Source organism: Bombina bombina, chromosome 1 (assembly GCF_027579735.1).
Source record: "Bombina bombina isolate aBomBom1 chromosome 1, aBomBom1.pri, whole genome shotgun sequence".
Taxonomy (NCBI): Eukaryota; Metazoa; Chordata; class Amphibia; order Anura; family Bombinatoridae; genus Bombina; species Bombina bombina.
The window spans coordinates 888859216-888883644 of record NC_069499.1 but is presented as its reverse complement, the minus strand read 5'-3'; the positions used below and the strand labels follow the sequence as shown (position 1 = coordinate 888883644).

Genomic DNA, 24429 nt, shown 5'->3' with positions numbered 1-24429 from the left:
TGAGACAGATCCGAATGATCGCCGTTCCACTGGCTCAGCATGCACAGCTGTAGTCGTCTGAGATGGAATCTGGCAAAAGGATTGATGTCCATGCTGGACACCATGAGATCAATCACCTCCATACACCGAGCCATAGAGGGCCTTAAGGAGGTCTGGAGGGCATGACAAGCAGAAGTTAGCATGTAAGGTCTCTGGTCTGTAAGGAATATTCTAATGGATATGGAGCCTATTATAGTACCCAGGAATTCCACCCTGGTACTGGTAATAAGAACTCTTTTCTATGTTTATCTTCCATCCATGAGATCGAAAAAGAAACAGTAGAAATTTCGAATGGTCTTCTGCCAGACGATAAGATGGTGCTTGAACCAGAACATCGTACAAATATGGAGCTACTGCTATACCTCTGGTTCTGACAACTGCAAGCAGAGCCCCTAGAACCTTCGTAAAAAATCTTGGAGCAGTAGCTAGACCAAACGGAAGTGCAATAAACTGGAAGTGCTGGTCCAGGAACGCAAACCATAGGAACTTGAAGTGTTCATTGTGGATAATAACATGAAGGTAAGCATCTTTCAAATCAGTTAGTGGTCATGAACTATCCTTCCTGTACTAAGGGAAGGATGGACCTTATTGTCTCCCTCTTGAACGAGGGGACAGATAAGAATTTGTTTAAGCACTTTAGGTCCAGAATCGGGTGGAAAGTTCCCTCCTTCTTTGGGACCCCAAAAAAGATTTAAATAGTATCCCAAACCTCTTTCTGCGAGAGGTACAGGGGCAATGACTCCTAGGGAGGATAGATCCCTCACGCACCGCAGAAAGGCTTCTCTCTTTTCTGGCCTGGTTTGAGAGGAGGAATCTGCCCCTGGGTGGATGAGACTTGAAACCTATCTTGTATCCCTGAGCAATGACCTCCAGGACCCACGGGTCCTGCACGTCCCCAAAGCTAGAGTCTGAAAAGAGCAACAGTCTGCCCCCTACGTGATCCAGAAACAGATCGGGTGCCACCCCTTCATGCCAACTTTGTCTCAGCGGGCTTCTTGCTCTGCTTGGATTTATTCCAGGACTGAGCTAGCTTCAAAGTACTCTTGGATTGCTCAGGGGCTGCTTATGTTGGGATTTATCAGAACGAAAGGAACGAAAATTAGGACCTTGTCCCTTAGGCTTGTTCTTCTTATCCTGCGGTAAAAAGGCACCTTTGCCTCCAGTAACCATGGAGATAATGGAGTCCAGGCCTGGACCAAATAAAATCTTTCCCTTAAAGGGGAGGGAAAGAAGTCTGGACTTCGAAGTCATGTCCGTAGACCAAGACTTCAACCAGAGAGCCCTACGGGCTTGAACAAAAAAACTTGAAGCTTTAGCATTCAGGCGAATAATTTGCATCACAAATAATAGAATTGGCAAGCCTTAATTCTTTCCTGGATCACGTTGCGGGGACCCTACACCTCGATCAATTCAGATAAGGAGTCTCACCAGTAGGTAGCCGCACAAGCAGCCGCAGCAACAGCCACTGCCGGTTGAAACAAATATCCCGTATGTTGAAACATCTTTCTTAACAGAGTTTCTATCTTATTATCCATGGGCTCTTTGAACGACGGACTATCATCAAGAGGGATAGAAGTGCGTTTAGCAAGAGTTGAGGATTTGATGAGGTGGAACCCCACAACTCCAATTGAGAGGCCGGGACCGGGAACAATTTCTTAAAGGAAGACAAAGGGGAAAAGGAAGAACAAATCCTTTCCCATAAATTCTAAATAATGTTAGTCATCTTTACAGGAACCGGGAAAGTTTGTGGTACAACCCTGTCCTCGTAGACCTTATCCAATTTAGGAATCAAAAAGTTCCTCAGGCAATTTGGGCTATGGAACCTTTAAAGTAGCCAAAACTTCCTTCAAAAGAAAGCGTAAATGTTCTATCCTAAATCTAAAGTCTGGTTCCTAGTTGTTGCAGCCCTCTATCAAACATATTAACCTTCTTTGACATGATTAGTTTATCAAGGCATGTGGAACAAAGTTGAGCGGACGGGTATACCGCGGCCTCCACACAATATAAACAGGTATGAGACTTAGGTAAAGAGGGAGTACCCTCTAACGCATCAGAATCCTCCATAGCTTGCGCTTACAAGCAGACTATTGATTAATAAGAAAAAATGGCACCTTTATACACCCAAAGGCTGGGGTACTCACCACCTCCTATGACCCAGGCAAAACAGAGAAACCACTTCTTCTCCGGTAACCAGCACGGTCAGGAAAGAGGAAATAAAGCGTAACCACACCCGGTCACATAGTGCGCAATGCAGGACTGCCCCTGCTACAAGAGCAAAAAAAAAGCGCCAAGACTTTCAAGCTGTGCAGCTCAAAAAAACGAAAGTAAAGACCTGTACGTTTCAACATCTGCCTGAGCCCAAAAAACTACTCACACATGTTGCAGCATAATCAAATAACTTTATGTGATTAGTCCCCACTGTTCAATAATCCCCCTCAGGAGATATTAACCCTCGATTCCATACAGATAAAAGGAGCCACACTGTGACCCTGTCTTCTGGCGTTATCATATATGTAAAAAATTAAACAGTCTTACCAGAATCTATGCCGTGGAACAGAAACACAGCCTCTCAATTGTGACAGTCTTTTAGCATCGCTCCTGACATGGCCTTAAGTGATGGAAGCAGGCAGTGAAACTCGTCAACACTGATTGCTTAGGAGCTGTTAATACGAGTCTGGATAGGTTCGCAGAAAGACTCTCCCTGCATCTCCAGACCCTAACTTTCATCAATGCTCTCACTGAGAGGCTGACAAGACTACTTAAAACTCCAGTCCCAATTCGAAGGGTAAATACCCTTCATAAGGAACTACTCCAAGTCTTCTGACACTTCTATGCCATCCTCCAGTGACGAAAGGCAAAGAATTATTGGGATAGGAGGGAAGTAGGGGGAGTATTTAAGCCTTTGGCTGGGGTGTCTTTGCCTCCTCCTGGTGGCCAGGTTCAGTATTTCCCAACAGTAAGGAATGATGTCATGGACTCTCCTCATATTAAGAAGGAAATTATTGTTAGTCTCTCAGAAATTGTCCCAAAATGTTTCCCCGAAAAAACCTACTGTGGGATAATGCTCAGTTAGAGGTGCCTTACTACCTCTGTATAAGGCAGAGATTCCCATGCCACCGCTGTTGCACACTCACTGCAAGGCGGAAATAGTGCCAAAAATGCCTGCGGCAAGAGTAATCAACATACCTACCGCCATAGGCCCGGTGCGTAGTAAGAACGTTTTAGGTAGCGCTAATACAAAGCCTTTTTCCGTCTCCTCTTGTGGAACCCCAAAAGCAAGCTTGGTCTTTTGGAGGAGTGAGGCAGACAAACTCCCAGAATTGCCTTAATAGTGCATGCATAATAAAAGGAGTCCCTGTATCTGTGAACAAACAAACGTAAAGTCGGTCTCTATTAGGCAACAAACCATTAGAGAGGATATTGTGAGGAAAAAAAAAAAAAAAAAAAGTCAGGATTTACCCTTCCTCTTTCTGGATAATCCTAAAACGCAAAACGGAAATCAGTGTAACTAACACTGTTTGCCTGAAAAGGAAGGATAGCATGGTTAAGCTGGAAGTGGAATAGGAACTTCCCTACGACTTCCAGCAGCTAGCACCAAAACTCTAATAAGAGTATTACATGGCGTTTAACAACTCCCCTGCTCTCTTAAGGGAAACAATCCATTGAGAGCATTAAAAATGGACATTAAAAACTTTGAGATAGTAATATAAAATGATAAATTGTATGTCGTATATATGAAAAAAGTCTGCAAAATATTTTATTTTGTTTCATTTACCTGTAATTCCATTCTGAAATTGTGAGCTTTTCAGTTCCTGTTAGAAACGGAAGTACATAAAACGATTATATTCCACCCAGCCATTGACTGCACACTCTAGTGATCTATTTATAACTGTCTTTAATTGGTCACAGCAGAGAAGGTAACCTAAGTTACAACATGGCAGTTCCTATTGTTTTATAGACACAAACATTACACTTAATTTGTCAATATTTAAACAACTAATGAAACTTTAAATAAATATATCTACATGTTATTTTCAGACTAATCTTTTCTTTGAATTAATCACTCTAACATTTATTTAGTGCTTAATGTCCCTTTAAATTCAGAAACGTCAGCAGAGCACCTTTCTGCCTACCTCCATGAAACTAGGCAAATAACTACTGAAAGGGTGCTCTGCCTGGTGTGTCTTTGCCTCCACCTGGTGGCAAGGTGAAGTATTTCCCATAGATTATAAATGAATTTGTGGACTCTCACTGCCATTAGAAAGAAATAAAACCAAAACATGGATATTTCTTTTTGAAATGTATCGTTCCCTTTAAATCATAGCTGCATAAATCACATCACAATCATGTCAGGAAAGATTCAATCTTGCATTTTAGTAAGCACATATCTGTGTATTACATGAAGGTGTAGAACTAGCCATCATGAAATTCTCTGATGAAAGCCAGGAATAGATGGGCGCAGAATATAGTTTAAGATTTTCTGAACTATCTTTTTCTGTATAGAATAAAAATGTATAGGAGATTAAGAGCTAATAAAGGTATTTGTGAGCAGTTTTGGATTAAATAAGATAACTTATTGATTACATCCACTCCCAAACTGTAAGAAAAATCAAGGTTGCCTACGCATCACGAAATGAAAGATACCGTTCTTCTGCAGAGGCATGGATAGGGAGAGGAAAATAACTCTGGATAGTGAAAAACTTAAAAGGACAATTAAATACAGTAATTTGCATAATAAAAAAAAGTAAGTACAAAAGCAATTTTTTTTGGACAATTTGCAAACTAAGTACAATTTTCCATCCCCCTGTATTATGTAACAGCCATCAGCCAGTCACAAAATGCGCATTGATATATAGATAGAGCTAGACACACACAAACAAATACATAAATATATACAGTATATATATATATATATATATATATATACACACACACACACACACACACATACATACACACACACCCTCTGTGATTACCTTGTATCTAAGCCTCTGCAGACTGCCTCCTTATTTCTATTTCGAATGACTTGTATTTTAGCTAATCAGTGCTGACTCAAATAACTCCATGGGAGTAAGCACAATGTTTTCTATATTGCACACATGAACTAGCGCTGTCTAGCTGTGAAAAAATAATGTACTAAGATAAGGGGCAGTCTTCAAAGGCTTTGGAATTAGTGTATGAGCCTACCTAGGTTTTAGCTTTCAACAAAGGATACCAAAAGAACAAAGCAAATTTGATGCTAAAAGTAAATTGGAAAGTTGTTTCATGATTCAGATAGTGTATTCAATTTTAATTTTGCCTAAACTGTGTATTCACAGAGGCCACTACTGCTGATGTTTAATCGGTTGTTCCCAAAACCAGTAAATTCTACCAAAAAGGGTAAGACAGCAAGGATAAAACATGGCATAAGAGTGATTGTAGGAGAGATAAATAAATAATAAATGCAAATATACACATTACCTTTGTTCTAAAGGCTGGTTGTATTTTCTTAAGGTTTTGAAGTAACCTAATCTCCATTGCAGCCTTAACAGCCTCTTCTCCATCAGCAAACACATCAAACAGTGCATCTAAAGCCCCTCCAGACACCACCAACGATGAGTCATTGGCTGCAACCCCCAAAAGGAAGTTTCCTATTGACTGAAAATATTAACATAAACATTGCTGCTTTACATGTTAAATCAAAATCTATTAACCCTACATAAATGAACATCAAAACTATAATGTCCTATATAACATTTTATTATAAACACTAGATGTTAATATTGTAGGTTATGTTATGAAATGCCTTTATATATTGCTTTAGGGGGAAAAAAACCCCATTAAAACTTAGAAAGAAAAAAAAAAAAAAATACATATAAAGAGCATTATTTATGTGCGTAAAATGTTTTTGTATAAAAATTTAAAGTGGTTTAATACTGAAACTATCATAAAATGCCTGTTTAAGCACCACACATCTTTACGGACAGACCTCAGTGGAGTCCAATCTAGTGAGATTATCTAAGAAGTCTTGTCAGTACTGTGAGGTCCTTCAAATATCTTTATAAAGGCAAATTATAGCTTGAGAGCTGTTTATCTAGCTATGCAGGTTCTGGATGTGAAGGAGTAACATATGCACTACAATAACATTCTCAAATAAAAACAGAATTTATGCTTACCTGATAAATTACTTTCTCCAACGGTGCGTCCGGTCCACGGCGTCATCCTTACTTGTGGGATATTCTCTTCCCCAACAGGAAATGGCAAAGAGTCCCAGCAAAGCTGGCCATATAGTCCCTCCTAGGTTCCGCCCACCCCAGTCATTCGACCGACGGACAGGAGGAAATATATATAGGAGAAACCATATGGTACCGTGGTGACTAGTTAGAGAAAATAATTCATCAGACCTGATTAAAAAAACCAGGGCGGGCCGTGGACCGGATACACCGTTGGAGAAAGTAATTTATCAGGTAAGCATAAATTCTGTTTTCTCCAACATTGGTGTGTCCGGTCCACGGCGTCATCCTTACTTGTGGGAACCAATACCAAAGCTTTAGGACACGGATGAAGGGAGGGAGCAAATCAGGTCACCTAAATGGAAGGCACCACGGCTTGCAAAACCTTTCTCCCAAAAATAGCCTCCGAAGAAGCAAAAGTATCAAATTTGTAAAATTTGGCAAAAGTGTGCAGAGAAGACCAAGTCGCTGCCTTACATATCTGGTCAACAGAAGCCTCGTTCTTGAAGGCCCATGTGGAAGCCACAGCCCTAGTGGAGTGAACTGTGATTCTTTCAGGAGGCTGCCGACCGGCAGTCTCATAAGCCAATCGGATAATGCTTTTAAGCCAAAAGGAAAGAGAGGTAGAAGTCGCTTTTTGACCTCTCCTTTTACCAGAATAAACAACAAACAAGGAAGATGTTTGTCTGAAATCTTTAGTAGCCTCTAAATAGAATTTTAGAGCACGGATTACGTCCAAATTGTGTAACAAACGTTCCTTCTTTGAAACTGGATTCCGACACAAAGAAGGTACAACTATCTCCTGGTTAATATTTTTGTTAGAAACAACTTTCGGAAGAAAACCAGGCTTAGTACGCAAAACCACCTTATCTGCATGGAACACCAGATAGGGTGGAGAACACTGCAGAGCAGATAACTCTGAAACTCTTCTAGCAGAAGAAATTGCAACTAAAAACAAAACTTTCCAAGATAGTAACTTAATATCTATGGAATGTAAAGGTTCAAACGGAACCCCTTGAAGAACTGAAAGAACTAGATTTAGACTCCAGGGAGGAGTCAAAGGTCTGTAAACAGGCTTGATCCTAACCAGAGCCTGAACAAATGCTTGAACATCTGGCACGGCTGCCAGTCTTTTGTGAAGTAAAACAGATAAAGCAGAGATCTGTCCCTTTAGAGAACTTGCAGATAATCCTTTCTCCAAACCTTCTTGTAGAAAGGATAGAATCTTAGGAATTTTTATCTTGTTCCATGGGAATCCTTTGGATTCACACCAACAGATATATTTTTTCCATATTTTATGGTAAATTTTTCTAGTTACAGGCTTTCTAGCCTGAATCAGAGTATCTATTACAGAATCTGAAAACCCACGCTTTGATAAAATCAAGCGTTCAATCTCCAAGCCGTCAGTTGGAGGGAAACCAGATTCGGATGTTCGAATGGACCCTGAACAAGAAGGTCCTGTCTCAAAGGTAGCTTCCATGGTGGAGCCGATGACATATTCACCAGGTCTGCATACCAAGTCCTGCGTGGCCACGCAGGAGCTATCAAGATCACCGAGGCCCTCTCCTGATTGATCCTGGCTACCAGCCTGGGAATGAGAGGAAACGGTGGGAATACATAAGCTAGGTTGAAGGTCCAAGGTGCTACTAGTGCATCTACTAGAGTCGCCTTGGGATCCCTGGATCTGGACCCGTAGCAAGGAACCTTGAAGTTCTGACAAGACGCCATCAGATCCATGTCTGGAATGCCCCATAATTGAGTTATTTGGGCAAAGATTTCCGGATGGAGTTCTCACTCCCCCGGATGGAATGTCTGACGACTCCGAAAATCCGCTTCCCAATTTTCCACTCCTGGGATGTGGATCGCAGACAAGTGGCAGGAGTGATCCTCCGCCCATTGAATTATCTTGGTCACTTCTTTCATCGCCAGGGAACTCCTTGTTCCCCCCTGATGATTGATATATGCAACGGTCGTCATGTTGTCTGATTGAAACCTTATGAATTTGGCCTTTGCTAGTTGAGGCCAAGCTCTGAGAGCATTCAATATCGCTCTCAGTTCCAGAATGTTTATCGGAAGAAGAGACTCTTCCCGAGACCATAGACCCTGAGCTTTCAGGGATTCCCAGACCGCGCCCCAGCCCACTAGACTGGCGTCGGTCGTGACAATGACCCACTCTGGTCTGCGGAAGCTCATTCCCTGTGACAGATTGTCCAGGGTCAGCCACCAACGGAGTGAATCTCTGGTCTTTTGATCTACTTGAATCATCGGAGACAAGTCTGTATAATCCCCATTCCACTGTCTGAGCATGCACAGTTGTAATGGTCTTAGATGAATTCGTGCAAAAGGAACTATGTCCATTGTTGCAACCATCAATCCTATTACTTCCATGCACTGCGCTATGGAAGGACGAGGAACAGAATGAAGTACTTGACAAGAGCTTAGAAGTTTTGATTTTCTGACCTCTGTCAGAAAAATCCTCATTTCTAAGGAATCTATTATTGTTCCCAAGAAGGGAACTCTTGTTGACGGGGACAGAGAACTTTTTTCTTTGTTCACCTTCCATCCGTGAGATCTGAGAAAGGCTAGGACGATGTCCGTATGAGCCTTTGCTTTTGACAGGGACGACGCTTGAATTAGGATGTCGTCCAAGTAAGGTACTACTGCAATGCCCCTTGGTCTTAGAACCGCTAAAAGGGACCCTAGTACCTTTGTGAAAATCCTTGGAGCAGTGGCTAATCCGAATGGAAGTGCCACAAACTGGTAATGCTTGTCCAGAAAAGCGAACCTTAGGAACTGATGATGTTCCTTGTGGATAGGAATATGTAGGTACGCATCCTTTAAATCCACGGTAGTCATAAATTGACTTTCCTGGATGGTGGGTAGGATCGTTCGAATAGTTTCCATTTTGAACGATGGTACCCTGAGAAATTTGTTTAGGATCTTCAGATCCAAAATTGGTCTGAATGTTCCCTCTTTTTTGGGAACTACGAACAGATTGGAATAAAATCCCATTCCTTGTTCTCTTATTGGAACTGGATGTATCACTCCCATCTTTAACAGGTCTTCTACACAATGTAAGAATGCCTGTCTCTATATTTGGTTTGAGGATAAGTGAGACCTGTGGAACCTTCCCCTTGGGGGTAGTTCCTTGAATTCCAGGAGATAACCTTGAGAAACTATTTCTAGCGCCCAAGGATCCTGAACATCTCTTGCCCAAGCCTGAGCAAAGAGAGAGAGTCTGCCCCCCACTAGATCCGGTCCCGGATCGGGGGCTATCCCTTCATGCTGTTTTGGTAGCAGTGGTAGGCTTCTTGGCCTGCTTACCCTTGTTCCAGCCTTGCATTGGTTTCCAGGCTGGTTTGGGTTGTGAAGTATTACCCTCTTGCTTAGAGGCTGCAGAATTAGAGGCTGGTCCGTTTCTGCGAAAGGGACGAAAATTAGGCTTATTTTTAGCCTTAAAAGACCTATCCTGTGGGAGGGCGTGGCCCTTTCCCCCAGTGATGTCTGAAATAATCTCTTTCAAATCTGGTCCAAATAATGTTTTACCTTTGAAAGGAATGTTAAGCAATTTTGTCTTGGAAGACACATCCGCTGACCAAGACTTTAGCCAAAGCGCTCTGCGCGCCACAATAGCAAACCCTGAATTTTTCGCCGCTAATCTAGCTAATTGCAAAGCGGCATCTAAAACAAAAGAGTTAGCCAATTTAAGTGCATGAACTCTGTCCATAACCTCCTCATATGAAGATTCTCTACTGAGCGACTTTTCTAGTTCCTCGAACCAGAAACACGCTGCCGTAGTGACAGGAACAATGCATGAAATTGGTTGTAGAAGGTAACCTTGCTGTACAAAAATCTTTTTAAGCAAACCCTCTAATTTTTTATCCATAGGATCTTTGAAAGCACAACTATCTTCGATAGGAATAGTAGTGCGTTTGTTTAGAGTAGAAACCGCCCCCTCGACCTTGGGGACTGTCTGCCATAAGTCCTTTCTGGGGTCGACTATAGGAAATAATTTCTTAAATATAGGGGGGGGGGACAAAAGGTATGCCGGGCTTTTCCCACTCTTTATTTACTATGTCCGCCACCCGCTTGGGTATAGGAAAAGCGTCGGGGGGCACCGGAACCTCTAGGAACTTGTCCATCTTACATAATTTCTCTGGAATGACCAAATTGTCATAATCATCCAGAGTAGATAACACCTCCTTAAGCAGTGCGCGGAGATGTTCTAATTTAAATTTAAATGTCACAACATCAGGTTCAGCTTGATGAGAAATTTTTCCCGAATCTGAGATTTCTCCATCAGACAAAACCTCCCTCATGGCCCCTTGAGATTGGTGTGAGGGTATGTCAGAACAGTTATCATCAGCGCCCTCTTGCTCTTCAGTGTTTAAAACAGAGCAATCGCGCTTTCTCTGATAAGTAGGCATTTTGGATAAAAGATTTGCTATGGAGTTATCCATTACAGCCGTTAATTGTTGCATGGTAATAAGTATTGGCGCACTAGATGTACTAGGGGCCTCCTGTATGGGCAAAACTGGTGTAGACACAGTAGGGGATGATGTAGTATCATGTTTACTCCCCTCATTTGAGGAATCATCTTGGGCAATATCATTATCTGTGGCATTACTGTCCTTACTTTGTTTGGACACTATGGCACAATTATCACATAAATTTAAATGAGGAGACACATTGGCTTTCATACATATAGAACATAGCTTATTTGAAGGTACAGACATGTTAAACAGGCTTAAACTTTTCAACAAAGCACAAAAACATAATTTATGCTTACCTGATAAATTCCTTTCTTCTGTTGTGTGATCAGTCCACGGGTCATCATTACTTCTGGGATATAACTCCTCCCCAACAGGAAATGCAAGAGGATTCACCCAGCAGAGCTGCATATAGCTCCTCCCCTCTACGTCAGTCCCAGTCATTCGACCAAGAATCAACGAGAAAGGAGTAACCAAGGGTGAAGTGGTGACTGGAGTATAATTTAAAAGATATTTACCTGCCTTAAAACAGGGCGGGCCGTGGACTGATCACACAACAGAAGAAAGGAATTTATCAGGTAAGCATAAATTATGTTTTCTTCTGTTATGTGTGATCAGTCCACGGGTCATCATTACTTCTGGGATACCAATACCAAAGCAAAAGTACACGGATGACGGGAGGGATAGGCAGGCTCATTATACAGAAGGAACCACTGCTTGAAGAACCTTTCTCCCAAAAATAGCCTCCGAAGAAGCAAAAGTGTCAAATTTGTAAAATTTGGAAAAAGTATGAAGCGAAGACCAAGTTGCAGCCTTGCAAATCTGTTCAACAGAGGCCTCATTCTTAAAGGCCCAAGTGGAAGCCACAGCTCTAGTGGAGTGAGCTGTAATTCTTTCAGGAGGCTGCTGTCCAGCAGTCTCATAGGCTAAACGTATTATGCTACGAAGCCAAAAAGAGAGAGAGGTAGCAGAAGCTTTTTGACCTCTCCTCTGTCCAGAATAAACGACAAACAGGGAAGAAGTTTGGCGAAAATCTTTAGTTGCCTGCAAGTAGAACTTGAGGGCACGAACTACATCCAGATTGTGTAGAAGACGTTCCTTCTTTGAAGAAGGATTTGGACACAAGGATGGAACAACAATCTCTTGATTGATATTCCTGTTAGTGACTACCTTAGGTAAGAACCCAGGTTTAGTACGCAGAACTACCTTGTCTGAGTGAAAAATCAGATAAGGAGAATCACAATGTAAAGCTGATAACTCAGAGACTCTTTGAGCCGAGGAAATAGCCATTAAAAACAGAACTTTCCAAGATAACAATTTTATATCAATGGAATGAAGGGGTTCAAACGGAACACCCTGTAAAACGTTAAGAACTAAGTTTAAACTCCATGGCGGAGCAACAGCTTTAAACACAGGCTTGATCCTAGCTAAAGCCTGACAAAAGGCCTGGACGTCTGGATTTTCTGACAGACGCCTGTGTAACAAGATGGACAGAGCTGAAATCTGTCCCTTTAATGAACTAGCTGATAAACCCTTTTCTAAACCTTCTTGTAGAAAGGACAATATCCTAGGGATCCTAACCTTACTCCAGGAGTAACGTTTGGATTCGCACCAGTATAGGTATTTACGCCATATTTTATGGTAAATCTTTCTGGTAACAGGCTTCCTAGCCTGTATCAGGGTATCAATAACCGACTCAGAAAAACCACGTTTTGATAAAATCAAGCGTTCAATTTCCAAGCAGTCAGCTTCAGAGAAGTTAGATTTTGATGTTTGAATGGACCCTGTATCAGAAGGTCCTGTCTTAGAGGTAGAGACCAAGGCGGACAGGATGACATGTCCACTAGATCTGCATACCAAGTCCTGCGTGGCCATGCAGGCGCTATTAGAATCACTGATGCTCTCTCCTGTTTGATTTTGGCAATCAATCGAGGAAGCAGGGGGAAGGGTGGAAACACATAAGCCATCCCGAAGTTCCAAGGTGCTGTCAAAGCATCTATCAGAACCGCTCCCGGATCCCTGGATCTGGACCCGTAGTGAGGAAGTTTGGCGTTCTGGCGAGACGCCATGAGATCTATCTCTGGTTTGCCCCAACGTCGAAGTATTTGGGCAAAGACCTCCGGATGAAGTTCCCACTCCCCCGGATGAAAAGTCTGGCGACTCAAAAAATCCGCCTCCCAGTTCTCCACTCCCGGGATGTGGATTGCTGACAGGTGGCAAGAGTGAGACTCTGCCCAGCGAATTATCTTTGATACTTCCATCATTGCTAGGGAGCTTCTTGTCCCTCCCTGATGGTTGATGTAAGCTACAGTCGTGATGTTGTCCGACTGAAACCTGATGAACCCCCGAGTTGTTAATTGGGGCCAAGCCAGAAGGGCATTGAGAACTGCTCTCAATTCCAGAATGTTTATTGGAAGGAGACTCTCCTCCTGATTCCATAGTCCCTGAGCCTTCAGAGAATTCCAGACAGCGCCCCAACCTAGTAGGCTGGCGTCTGTTGTTACAATTGTCCAGTCTGGCCTGCTGAATGGCATCCCCCTGGACAGGTGTGGCCGATAAAGCCACCATAGAAGAGAATTTCTGGTCTCTTGATTCAGATTCAGAGTAGGGGACAAATCTGAGTAATCCCCATTCCACTGACTTAGCATGCACAATTGCAGCGGTCTGAGGTGTAGGCGTGCAAAAGGTACTATGTCCATTGCCGCTACCATTAAGCCGATCACCTCCATGCATTGAGCTACTGACGGGTGTTGAATGGAATGAAGGACACGGCATGCATTTAGAAGCTTTGTTAACCTGTCTTCTGTCAGGTAAATCTTCATTTCTACAGAATCTATAAGAGTCCCCAAGAATGGAACTCTTGTGAGAGGAAAAAGAGAACTCTTCTTTCCGTTCACTTTCCATCCATGCGACCTTAGAAATGCCAGAACTAACTCTGTATGAGACTTGGCAGTTTGAAAGCTTGAAGCTTGTATTAGAATGTCGTCTAGGTACGGAGCTACCGAAATCCCTCGCGGTCTTAGTACCGCCAGAAGGGCCCCCAGAACCTTTGTGAAGATTCTTGGAGCCGTAGCCAATCCGAATGGAAGAGCTACAAACTGGTAGTGCCTGTCTAAGAAGGCAAACCTTAGATACCGGTGATGATCTTTGTGGATCGGTATGTGAAGGTAAGCATCTTTTAAATCCACTGTGGTCATGTACTGACCCTTTTGGATCATGGGTAAGATTGTCCGAATAGTTTCCATTTTGAACGATGGAACTCTTAGGAATTTGTTTAGAATCTTTAAATCTAAGATTGGCCTGAAAGTTCCCTCTTTTTTGGGAACCACGAACAGGTTTGAGTAGAACCCTTGTCCTTGTTCCGACCGCGGAACCGGATGGATCACTCCCATTAATAACAGATCTTGTACACAGCGTAGAAACGCTTCTTTCTTTATCTGGTTTGTTGACAACCTTGACAGATGAAATCTCCCTCTTGGGGGAGATAATTTGAAGTCTAGAAGGTATCCCTGAGATATGATCTCTAGTGCCCAGGGATCCTGAACATCTCTTGCCCAGGCCTGGGCGAAGAGAGAAAGTCTGCCCCCCACTAGATCCGGTCCCGGATCGGGGGCTCTCGGTTCATGCTGTCTTTGGGGCAGTAGCAGGTTTCCTGGCCTGCTTGCTCTTGTTCCAGGACTGGTTAGGCTTCCAGCCTTGCCTGTAACGAGCAACAGCTCCTTCCTGTTTTGGTGCAGTGGAGGTTGATGCTGCTCCTGTTTTGAAATTCCGAAAGGGACGAAAATTAGACTGTCTAGCCTTAGCTTTGGCTTTGTCTTGAGGTAGGGCGTGGCCCTTACCTCCTGTAATGTCAGCGATAATTTCTTTCAAACCGGGCCCAAATAAAGACTGCCCCTTGAAAGGTATATTAAGTAATTTGGACTTAGAAGTAACATCAGCTGACCAGGATTTTAGCCACAGCGCCCTACGTGCCTGTATGGCGAATCCTGAGTTCTTAGCCGTAAGTTTGGTTAAATGTACTACGGCCTCCGAAATGAATGAATTAGCTAGTTTAAGGACTCTAAGCCTGTCCGTAATGTCGTCTAGCGTAGATGAACTAAGGTTCTCTTCCAGAGACTCAATCCAAAATGCTGCCGCAGCCGTAATCGGCGCGATACATGCAAGGGGTTGCAATATAAAACCTTGTTGAACAAACATTTTCTTAAGGTAACCCTCTAATTTTTTATCCATTGGATCTGAAAAAGCACAGCTATCCTCCACCGGGATAGTGGTACGCTTAGCTAAAGTAGAAACTGCTCCCTCCACCTTAGGGACCGTTTGCCATAAGTCCCGTGTGGTGGCGTCTATTGGAAACATTTTTCTAAATATCGGAGGGGGTGAGAACGGCACACCGGGTCTATCCCACTCCTTAGTAACAATTTCAGTTAGTCTCTTAGGTATAGGAAAAACGTCAGTACTCGCCGGTACCGCAAAGTATTTATCCAACCTACACAGTTTCTCTGGTATTGCAACGGTGTTACAATCATTGAGAGCTGCTAAGACCTCCCCTAGTAATACACGGAGGTTCTCCAATTTAAATTTAAAATTTGAAATATCTGAATCCAATCTGTTTGGATCAGAACCGTCACCCACAGAATGAAGCTCTCCGTCCTCATGCTCTGCAAGCTGTGACGCAGTATCAGACATGGCCCTAGTATTATCAGCGCACTCTGTTCTCACCCCAGAGTGATCACGCTTGCCTCTTAGTTCTGGTAATTTAGACAAAACTTCAGTCATAACAGTAGCCATATCTTGTAATGTTATCTGTAATGGCCGCCCAGATGTACTAGGCGCCATAATATCACGCACCTCCCGGGCGGGAGATGCAGGTACTGCCGCGTGAGGCGAGTTAGTCGGCATAACTCTCCCCTCGCTGTTTGGTGAAATTTGTTCACATTGTACAGATTGACTTTTATTTAAAGTAGCATCAATACAGTTAGTACATAAATTTCTATTGGGCTCCACCTTGGCATTGGAACAAATGACACAGATATCTTCCTCTGAGTCAGACATGTTTAACACACTAGCAATAAACTTGCAACTTGGTTATAATCTTTTTTAGCAAAAACGTACTGTGCCTCAAAGAGGTACTAAACGATTAAATGACAGTTGAAATAGTGAACTGAAAAACAGTTATAGCATCAAACTTTAAAACAACACAACTTTTAGCAAAGGTTTGTTCCCATTAGTAAAATAACAATAATTAAATTTGACATAAAAATTACAGAGCAACGTTTTTATTCACAGTCAATATATAATTCTCACAGCTCTGCTGAGAGAATCTACCTCCCTCCAAAGAAGTTTGAAGACCCCTGAGATCTGTCAGAGATGAACCGGATCATGCAGGAAATATAAGAGTAACTGACTGGAATTTTTTGATGCGTAGCAAAGAGCGCCAAAAACGGCCCCTCCCTCACACACACAGCAGTGAAGAGAAACGAAACTGTCACAATTAAAAGCAAACAACTGCCAAGTGGAAAATAATGCCCAAATATTTATTCACTCAGTACCTCAGCAATGTAAACGATTCTACATTCCAGCAAAAACGTTTAACATGATAAATACTTATTAAAAGGATTAGTGACTTTTAACAGAGTAGTTCCGGTGAAATACCATCCCCAGAATACTGAAGTGTATACATACATGTCATTATAACGGTATGGCAGGATTTTCTCATCAATTCCATTCAGAAAATAAAAACTGCTACATACCTCAATGCAGATTCATCTGCCCGCTGTCCCCTGATCTGAAGCTTTTACCTCCCTCAGATGGCCGAGAACAGCAATATGATCTTAACTACTCCGGTTAAAATCATAGTAAAAAAAACTCTGGCAGATTCTTCCTCAAACTCTGCCAGAGAAGTAATAACACGCTCCGGTGCTATTGTAAAATAACAAACTTTTGATTGAAGTCATAAAAACTAAGTATAATCACCATAGTCCTCTCACACATCCTATCTAGTCGTTGGGTGCAAGAGAATGACTGGGACTGACGTAGAGGGGAGGAGCTATATGCAGCTCTGCTGGGTGAATCCTCTTGCATTTCCTGTTGGGGAGGAGTTATATCCCAGAAGTAATGATGACCCGTGGACTGATCACACATAACAGAAGAAAAACGTTTTAAAATAAAACCGTTACTGTCTCTTTAAATTTCAAACAGAAAACACTTTATTACTGAATATGTGAAAAAGTATGAAGGAATTGTTCAAAAATTACCAAAATTTCACCACAGTGTCTTAAAGCATTAAAAGTATTGCACACCAAATTTCAGAGCTTTAACCCTTAAAATAACGGAACCGGAGCCGTTTTTAAATTTGACCCCTATACAGTCCCAGCTATATGCTTTGCTGAGACCCAACCAAGCCCAGAGGGGAATACGATACCAAATGACGCCTTCTATAAGCTTTTTCAGTGATTCTTAGATATTCACACATGCATCTGCATGCCTTGCTCTCCAAAAACAACTGCGCAGTAATGGCGCGAAAATGAGGCTCAGTCTATAACTAGAAAGGCCCCCAGACTAAAAAAGGTGTCCAACACAGTGCCTGCCGTTTTTTAAACGTTCCCCAAGATTATAATGCCAATTGTTAGCTAAAATCTGCATAATATGTCCCAATAAAGCAATCGTTTTAGCCCATAAAAATGTCTACCAGTTTTTAAGCCCTTTTTTAAGCCCTTTATTCTTTTATGTTTGACTAAGAAAATGGCTTACCGGTCCCCATGAGGGGAAATGACAGCCTTCCAGCATTACATGGTCTTGTTAGAAATATGGCTAGTCATACCTTAAGCAGAAAAGTCTGCTAACTGTTTCCCCCAACTGAAGTTACTTCATCTCAACAGTCCTGTGTGGAAACAGCAATCGATTTTAGTTACTGTCTGCTAAAATCATCTTCCTCTTACAAACAGAAATCTTCATCCTTTTCTGTTTCAGAGTAAATAGTACATACCAGCACTATTTTAAAATAACAAACACTTGATAGAAGAATAAAAACTACATTTAAACACCAAAAAAACTCTTAACCATCTCCGTGGAGATGTTGCCTGTGCAACGGCAAAGAGAATGACTGGGGTGGGCGGAGCCTAGGAGGGACTATATGGCCAGCTTTGCTGGGACTCTTTGCCATTTCCTGTTGGGGAAGAGAATATCCCACAAGTAAGGATGACGCCGTGGACCGGACACACCAATGTTGGAGAAAAAGCCCCCAAAGATTTTTGAGTGATTAATCTCCATGCTGGTGAGATTTTGAATGGGGCCTGGGTGACCCTAACAATCCACAACTCTGCTGAACAGGGGACACATCCCCAAGCATATAATAAAAAGTTATTTTCTTTGGAACATCCCTTGAAAATATTCTGATATTTAAAGGGACATTTAATCAAATCAAAATATTTGATTTAATTAACAGACAAATGACGATTATGGCGCCCCATAGATTAATAAAAATCGATACAATTATCATTCACCTTTATTTGACCGCTTGACAAGGTTGGTCAGATTTTTTTTTCTATAATGAAATATTCACTTGCGACTGTCAAACATCTGAGTCCTTTGAGGTAGTGGTGAGTGTGGAGATCTTAGTATTTAATGAAGTAGGAATTACCTTTAGTGTATCTGCTGTGTTCTCTCCTTTTGCCAGCACACTACCCATAATACCAATAATACTGACAGCATTTACTCGAGCACTGGTATTTGTGCTTTTAACACAGACATCGCTGAGGACCATCACCTGCTCTGGTGTCATACACTGTTAAGAGAAAACGTAACATATGAAAGGAAAGAAATAATTATGATACAAATGGTTTTGAAAGAGATAAATAAAAACTATTGCGATGGTGAAAAAGCCAGCAAATGGTTAGCATAAATAACTTTATACAGTAACTACCAGAAAATGCATTTTGTAAACAACTAACACTACAGTATTAATCATTCCTGGTTGATAGATAAAGCTGTATTGGTGCACTGGGACAAGACTAAAACATGAACACAGTATTCAGCACAGGGATAGTCATTTAAAAAAAAACATAATTTATGCTTACCTGATAAATTTATTTCTCTTGTAGTGTATCCAGTCCACGGATCACCCATTACTTATGGGATATTCTCCTTCCCAACAGGAAGTTGCAAGAGGATCACCCACAGCAGAGCTGCTATATAGCTCCTCCCCTAACTGCCATATCCAGTCATTCGACCGAAACAAACAGAGAAAGGAGAAACCATAGGGTGCAGTGGTGACTGTAGTTTAATTAAATTTTAGACCTACCTTAAAATGACAGGGCGGGCCGTGGACTGGATACACTACAAGAGAAATAAATTTATCAGGTAAGCATAAATTATGTTTTCTCTTGTTAAGTGTATCCAGTCCACGGATCATCCATTCCTTATGGGATACCAATACCAAAGCTAAAGTACACGGATGACGGGAGGGACAAGGCAGGGATTAAGCGGAAGGAACCACTGCCTGAAGAACCTTTCTCCCAAAAACAGCCTCCGAAGAAGCAAAAGTATCAAATTTGTAAAATTTTGAAAAAGTGTGAAGCGAAGACCAAGTCGCGGCCTTGCAAATCTGTTCAACAGAGGCCTCATTTTTAAAGGCCCAGGTGGAAGCCACAGCTCTAGTAGAATGAGCTGTAATTCTTTCAGGGGGCTGCTGTCCAGCAGTCTCATAGGCTAGGCGTATAATACTCCGAAGTCAAAGGAAAGAGAGGTTGCCGAAGCTTTTTGACCTCTCCTCTGTCCAGAATAAACGACAAACAAAGATGTTTGACGAAAATCTTTAGTAGCTTGTAAGTAAAACTTCAAGGCACGGACTACGTCCAGATTATGTAAAAGACGTTCCTTCTTTGAAGAAGGATTAGGACACAATGATGGAACAACAATCTCTTGATTGATATTCTTGTTAGAAACCACCTTAGGTAAAAACCCAGGTTTGGTACGCAGAACTACCTTATCTGCATGAAAAATCAGATAAGGAGAATCACATTGTAAGGCAGATAGCTCAGAGACTCTCCGAGCCGAGGAAATAGCCATCAAAAACAGAACTTTCCAAGATAAAAGCTTAATATCAATGGAATGAAGGGGTTCAAACGGAACTCCTTGAAGAACTTTAAGAACCAAGTTTAAGCTCCATGGGGGAGCAACAGATTTAAACACAGGCTTAATTCTAACCAAAGCCTGACAAAATGCCTGGACGTCTGGAACTTCTGCCAGACGCTTGTGCAAAAGAATAGACAGAGCAGAGATCTGTCCTTTTAAAGAACTAGCTGATAAGCCTTTGTCCAAACCCTCTTGGAGAAAGGACAATATCCTAGGAATCCTAACCTTACTCCATGAGTAATTCTTGGATTCACACCAGTAAAGATATGTACGCCATATCTTGTGATAGATTTTCCTGGTAACAGGCTTTCGTGCCTGTATTAAGGTATCAATGACTGACTCGGAGAAGCCACGCTTTGATAGAATCAAGAGTTCAATCTCCATGCAGTCAGTTTCAGAGAAATTAGATTTGGATGATTGAAAGGACCTTGTATTAGAAGGTCCTGTCTTAGAGGCAGAGTCCATGGTGGAAAGGATGACATGTCCACTAGGTCTGCATACCAGGTCCTGCGTGGCCACGCAGGCGCTATTAGAATCACCGATGCTCTCTCCTGTTTTATTTTGGCAATCAGTCGAGGGAGCAGAGGAAACGGTGGAAACACCTAAGCCAGGTTGAAGAACCAAGGCGCTGCTAGAGCATCTATCAGCGTCGCTTCTGGGTCCCTGGACCTGGATCCGTAACAAGGAAGCTTGGCGTTCTGGCGAGACGCCATGAGATCCAACTCTGGTTTGCCCCAACGATGAATCAACTGAGCAAACACCTCCGGATGGAGTTCCCACTCCCCCGGGTGAAAAGTCTGACGATTTAGAAAATCCGCCTCCCAGTTCTCCACGCCTGGGATATGGATTGCTGACAGGTGGCAAGAGTGAGTCTCTACCCAGCGAATTATTTTTGAGACTTCTAACATCGCTAGGGAACTCCTGGTTCCCCCTTGATGGTTGATGTAAGCCACAGTCGTGATATTGTCCGACTGAAATCTGATGAACCTCAGTGTTGCTAACTGAGGCCAAGCCAGAAGAGTATTGAATATTGCTCTTAACTCTAGAATATTTATCGGAAGGAGTTTCTCCTCCTGAGTCCACGATCCCTGAGCCTTCAGGGAGTTCCAGACTGCGCCCCAACCTAGAAGGCTGGCATCTGTTGTTACAATCGTCCAATCTGGCCTGCGAAAGGTCATACCCTTGGACAGATGGACCCGAGAAAGCCACCAGAGAAGAGAATCTCTGGTCTCTTGATCCAGATTTAGTAGAGGGGACAAATCTGAGTAATCCCCATTCCACTGACTTAGCATGCATAATTGCAGCGGTCTGAGATGCAGGCGCGCAAATGGCCCTATGTCCATTGCCGCTACCATTAAGCCGATTACTTCCATGCACTGAGCCACTGACGGGCGTGGAATGGAATGAAGGACACGGCAAGCATTTAGAAGCTTTGATAACCTGGACTCCGTCAGGTAAATTTTCATCTCTACAGAATCTATAAGAGTCCCTAAGAAGGAGACTCTTGTGAGTGGGGATAGAGAACTCTTTTCCTCGTTCACTTTCCACCCGTGCAATCTCAGAAATGACAGAACTATCTCTGTATGAGACTTGGCAATTTGATGCCTCGCGGTCTTAGAACCGCCAGAAGTGAGCCCAGAACCTTCGTAAAGATTCTCGGGGCTGTAGCCAACCCGAAGGGAAGAGCTACAAATTGGTAATGCCTGTCTAGAAAAGCAAACCTTAGGAACCGATGATGATCTTTGTGAATCGGTATGTGAAGGTAGGCATCCTTTAAGTCCACTGTGGTCATGTACTGACCCTCTTGGATCATGGGTAGGATGGTCCGAATAGTTTCCATTTTGAAAGATGGAACTCTGAGGAATTTGTTTAAGATCTTTAGATCCAAAATTGGTCTGAAGGTTCCCTCTTTTTTGGGAACCACAAACAGATTTGAATAAAAACCCTATCCTTGTTCCGTCCGCGGAACTGGATGGATCACTCCCATTACTAGGTGGTCTTGCACACAGCGTAGGAATGCCTCTTTCTTTATCTGATTTGCAGATAACCTTGAAAGACGAAATCTCCCTTGTGGAGGGGAAGCTTTGAAGTCCAGAAGATATCCCTGAGATATGATCTCCAACGCCCAGGGATCCTGAACATCTCTTGCCCACGCCTGGGCGAAGAGAAAAAGTCTGCCCCCTACTAGATCCGTCGCCGGATAGGGGGCCGTTCCTTCATGCCGTCTTAGAGGCAGCAGAAGGCTTTCTGGCCTGCTTGCCTTTGTTCCAGGACTGGTTAGGTTTCCAGGCCTGCTTAGATTGAGCAAAAGTTCCCTCTTGTCTTGAAGCGGAGGAAGTTGATGCTGCACCTGCCTTGGAATTTCGAAAGGCACGAAAATTAGACTGTTTGGCCTTTGATTTGGCCCTGTCCTGAGGAAGGGTATGACCCTTACCTCCAGTAATGTCAGCAATAATTTCTTTCAAACCAGGCCCGAATAAGGTCTACCCCTTGAAAGGAATGTTGAGTAATTTAGACTTTGAAGTCACATCAGCTGACCAGGATTTGAGCCATAGCGCCCTATGCGCCTGGATGGCGAATCCGGAATTCTTAGCCGTTAGTTTAGTCAAATGAACAATGGCATCAGAAACAAATGAGTTAGCTAGCTTAAGAGTTCTAAGCTTGTCAACAATTTCAGTCAATGGAGCTGTATGGATGGCCTCTTCCAGGGCCTCAAACCAGAATGCCGCCGCAGCAGTGACAGGCGCAATGCATGCAAGGGGCTGTAAAATAAAACCTTGTTGAATAAACATTTTCTTAAGGTAACCCTCTAATTTTTTATCCATTGGATCTGAAAAAGCACAACTGTCCTCAACCGGGATAGTGGTACGCTTTGCTAAAGTAGAAACTGCTCCCTCCACCTTAGGGACACAGTCTGCCATAAGTCCCGTGTTGTGACATCTATTGGAAACATTTTTCTAAATATAGGAGGTGGGGAAAAGGGCAGACCGGGCCTATCCCACTCCTTACTAATAATTTCTGTAAGCCTTTTAGGTATTGGAAAAACATCAGTACTCACCGGCACTGCATAGTATTTATCCAGCCTACACAATTTCTCTGGCACTGCAATTGTGTCAAAGTCATTCAGAGCAGCTAATACCTCCCCAAGCAATACACGGAGGTTCTCAAGCTTAAATTTAAAATTAGAAATCTCTGAATCAGGTCTCCCCGAATCAGAGACGTCACCCACAGACTGAAGCTCTCCGTCCTCAGGTTCTGCATATTGTGACGCAGTATCAGACATGGCTCTTACAGCATCTACGCGCTCTGTATCTCGTCTAACCCCAGAGCTATCGCGCTTGCCTCTCAATTCAGGCAATCTGGATAATACCTCTGACAGGGTATTATTCATGATTGCAGCCATGTCCTGCAAAGTAATCGCTATGGGCGTCCCTGATGTACTTGGTGCCATATTAGCGTGCGTCCCTTGAGCGGGAGGCGAAGGGTCCGACACGTGGGGAGAGTTAGTCGGCATAACTTCCCCCTCGACAGACCCCTCTGGTGACAATTCTTTTATAGATAAAGACTGATCTTTACTGTTTAAGGTGAAATCAATACATTTAGTACACATTCTCCTATGGGGCTCCACCATGGCTTTTAAACATAATGAACAAGTATCCTCTGTTTCAGACATGTTTGTACAGACTAGCAATGAGACTAGCAAGCTTGGAAAACACTTTAAAGCAAGTTAACAAGCAATATAAAAACCGTTACTGTGCCTTTAAGAGAAACAAATTTTGACAAAATTTGAAATAACAGTGAAAAAAGGCAGTTACACTAACAAAATTTTTACAGTGTATGTAACAAGTCAGCAGAGCATTGCACCCACTTGCAAATGGATGATTAACCCCTTAATAACAAAAACAGAATAATAAATGACAAAACCGTTTTTTAAACACAGTCACAACGACTGCCACAGTCTACTGTGATTGTTACCCTCCTCAAACACGACTTTGAAGCCTTTTGAGCCCTTCAGAGATGTCCTGTATCATGCAGAGGGAAGCTGAATGTCTCTGTCAGTATTTTTAGCTGCACAGAAAAGCACTAAAATAGGCCCTTCCCACTCATATTGCAACAGTGGAAACTTCAGGAAACTGTCTCTAGGCAGAAATCAAACCAGCCATGTGGAAAAAAACTAGGCCCCAATAAGTTTTGTCACCAAACATATAAAAAAACGATTAACATGCCAGCAAACGTTTTATATTACATTTTTATAAGAGTATGCATCTCTATTAATAAGCCTGATACCAGTCGCTATCACTGCATTTAAGGCTTTACTTACATTAATCCGGTATAAGCAGCATTTTCTAGCAAATTCCATCCCTAGAAAAATATTAACTGCACATACCTTATTGCAGGAAAACCTGCACACCATTCCCTCTCTGAGGTTACCTCACTCCTCAGAATATGTGAGAACAGCCATGGATCTTAGTTACTTCTGCTTAGATCATAGAAAATGCAGGCAGATTTTTCTTCTAAATACTGCCTGAGATAAACAGCACACTCCGGTACCATTT

At 42.6% G+C, this 24429-nt stretch overlaps 1 protein-coding gene across 2 annotated transcripts in view; it reads right to left on the bottom strand.

The window, feature by feature from the left end:
* HEATR3 (HEAT repeat containing 3) overlaps nucleotides 1–24429 on the bottom strand; it is a 369897-nt gene that overhangs the window by 164220 nt on the left and 181248 nt on the right. For both annotated transcript variants that reach the window (XM_053699553.1, XM_053699552.1), the window contains exons 13-14: nucleotides 18381–18524; nucleotides 5500–5676 (exon numbers count right to left, since the gene is read on the bottom strand). In XM_053699553.1, the coding sequence (XP_053555528.1) occupies nucleotides 5500–5676; nucleotides 18381–18524 (321 nt within the window). The remainder of the gene's footprint in view (nucleotides 1–5499; nucleotides 5677–18380; nucleotides 18525–24429) is intronic.